A 7,398-nucleotide genomic window follows, 5' to 3' on the forward strand; every position below is an offset into this window, starting at 1 on the left:
GGTTTTAATAGTCACAGTGGGTACTACATCTCCTATACACTTCCTTATGACCTCAGTCACCGTATCCGTGTATGCGTCTAGATAATTTTTTCACACTATCCGGAACATATCCCAGTCCATGTGATCAAAACAATCCCAACGCTTGGATTCCGATTGGTCAGACCAGCGTTGAAAAATACGAAGCACGGGCACTTCTTGTTTGAGTTTCTGCCTTTAAACCGGGAGGAGCAAGATGGCGTCGGGGTCATATTTGCCGAAAGGAGGGTGGGTTAAGATTGGGTTGGGGAAAACTGATCCTAGACCAGCAATTAGAGGACACTGTTTAGGGCCTGTTTAGGCATGTCATTTAGTCCTTGCCAATAAGACAGTGGCCTAGTTAAGTAAAGGTTAAATAATAAAAATAAAAATATTATACACCACTCTCACCACAGGAGAATGTGTCTGTGGGTCTCCCTCTTCTTACTATAGACCCTTTCTAAACAGGTCACCATAGGTTGAAGGTGTCTCCCTGCTCTAAACAGGTGACCAGAGGGTGAAGGTGTCTCCCTCCTCTAAACAGGTCACCAGAGGGTGAAGGTGTCGCCCTCCTCTAAACAAGTCACCAGAGGGTGAAGGTGTCTCCCTCCTCTAAACAGGTCACCAGAGGGTGAAGGTGTCTCCCTCCTCTAAACAAGTCACCAGAGGGTGAAGGTGTCTCCCTCCTCTAAACAGGTCACCAGAGGATGAAGGTGTCTCCCTCCTCTAAACAGGTCACCAGAGGGTGAAGGTGTCTCCCTCCTCTAAACAGGTCACCAGAGGGTGAAGGTGTCTCCCTCCTCTAAACAGGTCACCAGAGGGTGAAAATGTCTCCCTCCTCTAAACAGGTCACCAGAGGGTGAAGGTGTCTCCCTCCTCTAAACAGGTCACCAGAGGGGGAAGGTGTCTCCCTCCTCTAAACAGGTCACCAGAGGATGAAGGTGTCTCCCTCCTCTAAACAGGTCACCAGAGGTTGAAGGTGTCTCCCTCCTCTAAACAGGTCACCAGAGGGTGAAGGTGTCTCCCTCCTCTAAACAGGTCACCAGAGGGTGAAGGTGTCTCCCTCCTCTAAACAGGTCACCAGAGGGTGAAGGTGTCTCCCTCCTCTAAACAGGTCACCAGAGGGTGAAGGTGTCTCCCTCCTCTAAACAGGTCACCAGAGGGTGAAGGTGTCTCCCTCCTCTAAACAGGTCACCAGAGGGTGAAGGTGTCTCCCTCCTCTAAACAGGTCACCAGAGGGTGAAGGTGTCTCCCTCCTCTAAACAGGTCACCAGAGGGTGAAGGTGTCTCCCTTCTCTAAACAGGTCACCAGAGGGTGAAGGTGTCTCCCTCCTCTAAACAAGTCACCAGAGGGTGAAGGTGTCTCCCTTCTCTAAACAAGTCACCAGAGGGTGAAGGTGTCTCCCTCCTCTAAACAGGTCACCAGAGGGTGAAGGTCCCATACATTGAAGTCCCCCATAAACCGGTGACTCGAGAACTAGGTAGCGGCAGTATGAAAAGCAGTTTGACAGAGTCAGAAAGAAGAAATGAGTCACACTTTTATTTTCATTTGTATTTGCACTACTCTTTTCCCTTATTACTCTGACAGAGTCTAATGGTGGTATCACGAGGCCAGTCACAATGCCCTGGAGAAACTACCACCTCACTGTTATTCTAGAAACGGAAAAGAGCAGGCAAACCTGTGTTCCTCACTGAGGCTTCGTCGTAAAAGGGCCCTCGCTGAAAAGAGAGCCTTATTGAATTATCGCCAGATTCTAAATGCTCAGTCATCTTAGCTGGAGTGTTTGGTTTTGAGTGGAAACAAAGATTAAAGCAGAGAGGGAGAGAGCTTTTCACCCAGCCTTCACACTGAGGAGCCATCTCACATAGAGTTGAACTATGGCATCGATCTGGAACAATATTCAACGATAAACAACTTACAATATAGTAAAATATGAAATTAGTAACATAGTAGATCAAATGTATGTAGAGTATGCCTGCGACACCTGGTGTTGTAGGTGTCCTGGAGGGCAGGCATTGAACAGCCAATGGTGTGTTCGGCTGTGGGTGCCACCCTCTGAGGCACCATGTGGTCCGCGGCCGTACCAGTCTGTGATGCAGCCTGACAATATGCTCTCGATGGTACTCCTGTAGAGCACTGTGAAGGCCCTCTGGGAAAGGCTGAATTTCCTCAGCATCACGAGGCTGAAGAGTCGCTGTCGTGCCTGAGCACAATGAAACAAGAAACTGTACAAATTTATGTTAATTTAACTCTAAACTCTAGTCTAAATACTACTCACAATTACGTCAAGAAACACAAACGTTTTTTTTTTAATTGTGTATCGCGTGACGCGCAAATGACTGATTCAAAGGTAAATAAAATGGTTGTGTGTTTCTCCCACCGCAAGACTGGTCATTACACACCTGTGTGGTCTGTATGTAGGTCTACCTAGCTTGACGTCACAGTCCTTCGCTAAATCAGAGGCACATGGCGCTTTTTCAGCATTGTGTACCTAACTAGCACGTCACTCCTCAAACTTCTGGTCTGGTTGGAAATTGCTCTCCACTTGGGAGGCCCCCAGATTGTACACGTTTAAAGGAACAGTCCATTCTATCGTCCAGATTGTACACGTTTAAAGGAACAGTCCATTCTATCGTCCAGATTGTACACGTTTAAAGGAACAGTCCATTCTATCGTCCAGATTGTACATTTTAAAGGAATGGTCCATTCTATCAACAGTAGCATAGGTGGATACATGCATCTAGCCTGGTCTCAGATCTGTTTAGGCTGTCTTGGCAATGACCATAGGAGTTGGCTATAAAGCACAAACTGATCTGGGAACAGGCTAATGTGCATCTAGGAGATACAGTTCAGTCATAATCAAAAGATCTCTCATTTGCACATCATACTTACTGGAGTAGTACAGGCTACTTCTCCTCGCAGTCAGCTAATTCATAATATCATGCAATGCTTTCTGTTCCAACCACTGTCTTGAACAGGAACGCAGATACACCGCAATACTGTACTTTTTTAGAATGTCCGTTATTGCCTGATGTAAAGCTTTTCTAAATGTATCTCTGGGCCCTAATATGCATTCCAAAACTGTACAGTATATGGCTTTTTATAATTATTTTATACAGTCATGCGGCAGGCCCATTGAATCTGAGTGAAGGCCTCCATAGCATCCATTTCTAGGACAAATTATCCAAGATCAAAAGAACAGACATTGAATTTGAACATGAGTAGATGCCTCCAATAGCATTCTAAGACCATTCTGGTCTGTCCTCTCTGCCAAATATTTTGTATAAATTAGTTTCTCCCACTTCAAAACACTATAAAAGTATTAGAATGTTTCTCTCAGTGCCACCCATTAAAACCACATAGGTGCACGTCGCCTCAACTCCTTCTGATGGCATTCTGATTGGTCTGTCCTCCCATTCTGTTTGGTCTGTCCTCCCATTCTGATTGGTCTGTCCTCCCATTCTGATTGGTCTGTCCTCCCGTTCTGATTGGTCTGTCCTCCCATTCTGATTGGTCTGTCCTCCCATTCTGATTGGTCTGTCCTCCCATTCTGATTGGTCTGTCCTCCCATTCTGATTGGTCTGTCCTCCCATTCTGATTGGTCTGTCCTCCCATTCTGATTGGTTGTCCTGATTGTCCTCCCTGCAAAAAACATGTCCAAGTGTTCCACTGCGTAAAACTGAAAGGCTTTTACAAAAAAATAATAATACTAAGCTTATCAAGTCTTTGAATTCCCTGTAAGTTGTTTTGAGAAAAGAATGGAACGTTCACTCACATGAGGCACCTGGGGCCCTGGATTTTTTAGTTCAGAGGTTGTTGGGAGCGGTTAGAACATATCCTTTAAAGTAGCTCGTCCTTAGACATTACATCTTTCATTTTTTATATGTACATTGACCCCCCCAGTGAGTCAAAATGTTTTTATTTTAACCCTGGGTCACCCTTATATTTTGACATTTCTGGGGAAACAGCAAATTTACAGGACAGAATTAGGCTACAGACAACCCTAAGGAATGATCTAGAGACTACCACAAAGACTGTGGTCAACCAACATTTCAAGGACAGTATTTGTCTAAAAATAGGATATTAAAATATTTTCTTGATGTTAGCTATTATCTTTGTTTTATATATTATCTTTGTTTTACATATTATCTTTGTTTAATATATTATCTTTGTTATATATATACGTACACTACCGGTCAAAAGGTTTAGAATACCTACTCATTCAAGGGTTTTTCTTTATTTTTAAAATATTTTCTACATTGTAGAATAATTTTGAAGACATCAAAACTATGAAAAAACACATTTGGAATCATATATTAACACAAAAAGTGTTAAACAAATCAAAATGTATTTTATGTTTGAGATTCTTCAAATAGTCACCCTTGGACTTGACAACTTTGCACACTCTTGGTATTCTCTCAACCAGCTTCACCTGGAATGCTTTTCCAACAGTCTTGAAGAAGTTCCCACATATGCTGAGCACTTTTTGGCTGCTTTTCCTTCACTCTGCAGTTCGACTCATCCCAAACCATCTCAATTTGGGTGAGGTTGGGGAATTGTGGAGGCCAGGTTATCTGATGCAGCACTCCATCACTCTTCTTCTTTGTAAAATAGCCCTTACACAGCCTGGAGGTGTGTTGGGTCATTGTCCTGTTGAAAAACATATGATAGTGGATAAGCCCAAACCAGATGAGATGGTGTAACGCTGCAGAATGCTGTGGTAGCCATGTTGGTTAAGTGTGCCTTGAATTCTAAATAAATCACAGACAGTGTCACCGTCAAAGCACCCCCACACCATAACACCTCATCCTCCATGCTTTATGATTGGAAATTGTGAGGCTCGACGCTGGAGACAAGAAACAGGTACGGGGGGGGGTGAATGCTGACATGGGAATGAAACAGGAGAAAAAGCCAGATATAGGGAAAGGAATCAAAACGTGAAGGAGTCCAGGTGAGTCCAATGAGCGCTGATGCATGTAATGATGGTGACAGGTGTGCGTAATGAAAGTTAGCCTAGCACCTTTGAGCGCCAGAGAGGGAGAGTGGGAGCAGGCATGACAGTACCCTCGCCTATAGGGGCGCCACTTGGCGTCCCACCTTGGCGAGCCTGATGAGCCGGCTGAGGCATGGGCGCTGGACAAGCCGGCTGGGGCGTAGAAGCCCGACGAGCCGGCAGAGGCTTTGGAACCTGGCGATCTGGCTGAGGTGTGGGAGCCTGATGGGCCAGCTGAAGCATGATGGGCCGGCTGAAGCATGACGTGGGGTGGACGTCTGCCGAGCCAACTGAGGCAAGAAGACCTCTCGAGCCAGCTAAGGCTTGGAAGCCCAACGAGCTAGCTGAGGCAACCCCGGTTCCATCGGCGACGGCACCCGGACCAGACGTCACCAACCAAAACAAAAAACAAAAACTCCCTCCTTCCTCTCCTTTTAGAGGTGTCAGCAAGGTCTGTAAGATCGAAGCTGGAGACGAGACGAGAAGCAGGTACAGGGAGTGAACATTTAATAACCACAAACAGGTACAGAATACGGACAGCGTCTGGACAGGGGATACGGAAACGACAATGAAACCGAGGAAACAGACAGATATAGGGAAGGCAATCAAAACGTGAAGGAGTCCAGGTGAGTCCAATGAGCGCTGATGCATGTAATGATGGTGACAGGTGTGCGTAATGAAAGTTAGCCTAGCACCTTTGAGCGCCAGAGAGGGAGAGTGGGAGCAGGCATGACAGTACCCTCGCCTATAGGGGCGCCACTTGGCGTCCCACCTTGGCGAGCCTGATGAGCCGGCTGAGGCATGGGCGCTGGACAAGCCGGCTGGGGCGTAGAAGCCCGACGAGCCGGCAGAGGCTTTGGAACCTGGCGATCTGGCTGAGGTGTGGGAGCCTGATGGGCCAGCTGAAGCATGATGGGCCGGCTGAAGCATGACGTGGGGTGGACGTCTGCCGAGCCAACTGAGGCAAGAAGACCTCTCGAGCCAGCTAAGGCTTGGAAGCCCAACGAGCTAGCTGAGGCAACCCCGGTTCCATCGGCGACGGCACCCGGACCAGACGTCACCAACCAAAACAAAAAACAAAAACTCCCTCCTTCCTCTCCTTTTAGAGGTGTCAGCAAGGTCTGTAAGATCGAAGCTGGAGACGAGACGAGAAGCAGGTACAGGGAGTGAACATTTAATAACCACAAACAGGTACAGAATACGGACAGCGTCTGGACAGGGGATACGGAAACGACAATGAAACCGAGGAAACAGACAGATATAGGGAAGGCAATCAAAACTCGAAGGAGTTCAGGTGAGTCCAATGAGCGCTGATGCATGTAATGATGGTGACAGGTGTGCGTAATGAAAGGTAGCCTGGCGCCCTCGAGCGCCAGAGAGGGAGAGCCGGAGCAGGCGTGACAGAAATACAGGTGGGGACCATCCGTTCACCCACTCCACATCTCGCAAAGACTCGGCGGTTGGAACCAAAAATCTCCAATTTGGACTCCAGACCAAAGGACACATTTCCACCGGTCTAATGTCCATCAGACCCGTGTCTGTTACTTGAACTCTGTGAAGTATTTATTTGGGCTGCAATTTCTGAGGCTGGTAACTCTAATGAACTTATCCTCTGCAGCAGAGGTAACTCTGGGTCTTCCTTTCCTGTGGGGGTCCTCATGAGAGCCAGTTTCATCATAGCGCTTGATGGTTTTTGCGACTGCACTTGAAAAAACTTTCAAAGTTCTTGAAATCTTCCACATTGACTGACCTTCATGTCTTAAAGTAATGATGGACTGTCATTTCGCTTTGCTTATTTGAGCTGTTCTTGCCATAATATGGACTTGGTGTTTTACCAAATAGGGATATCTTCTGTACAGTCCGCCTACCTTGTTACAACACAACTGATTGGCGCAAACGCATTAAGAAGGAAAGAAATTCCACAAATTAACTTTGAAGAAGGCACACCTTTTAAATTAAATGTATTCCAGGTGACTACCTCATGAAGCTGGTTGAGAGAATGCCAAGAGTGTGCAAACTGTCATCAAGGCAAAGGGTGGCTATTTGAAGATTCTCAAAAAAGATATATATTTTGAGTTGTATTAACACTTTTTTTGGTTACTACATGACTCCATATGTGTTATTTCATTGTTTTGATGTCTTCACTATTATTCTACAATGTAGAAAATAGTAAAAATAAAGAAAAACCCTTGAATGAGTAGGTGTTTTCAAACCTTTGACCGGTAGTGTGTGTATGTATGTATGTATGTATATGTACGTATGGGTACGTATGCGTACGTATGTATGAACTATGAATACTATTATTTGAACATGCTGCTCATTCATGAACATTTGAACATCTTGGCCATGTTCTGTTATAATCTCCACCCGGCACAGCCAGAAGAAGACT

At 45.9% G+C, this 7,398-nt stretch overlaps 1 protein-coding gene across 1 annotated transcript; it reads right to left on the reverse strand.

The window, feature by feature from the left end:
- Positions 1-2,191: 2,191 nt before the first annotated feature.
- On the reverse strand, positions 2,192-5,939 carry LOC129866566 (sericin-1-like). The gene is made up of 3 exons (XM_055939319.1): positions 5,782-5,939; positions 5,114-5,299; positions 2,192-2,219 (listed from the first exon to the last, which is right to left on the reverse strand). The coding sequence occupies exons 1-3, from the start codon at positions 5,937-5,939 to the stop codon at positions 2,192-2,194; spliced, it is 372 nt and encodes a 123-aa protein (XP_055795294.1).
- Between the last annotated feature and the right edge of the window lie 1,459 nt (positions 5,940-7,398).

Source organism: Salvelinus fontinalis, chromosome 12 (genome assembly GCF_029448725.1).
Source record: "Salvelinus fontinalis isolate EN_2023a chromosome 12, ASM2944872v1, whole genome shotgun sequence".
In the NCBI taxonomy this organism is placed as follows: Eukaryota; Metazoa; Chordata; class Actinopteri; order Salmoniformes; family Salmonidae; genus Salvelinus; species Salvelinus fontinalis.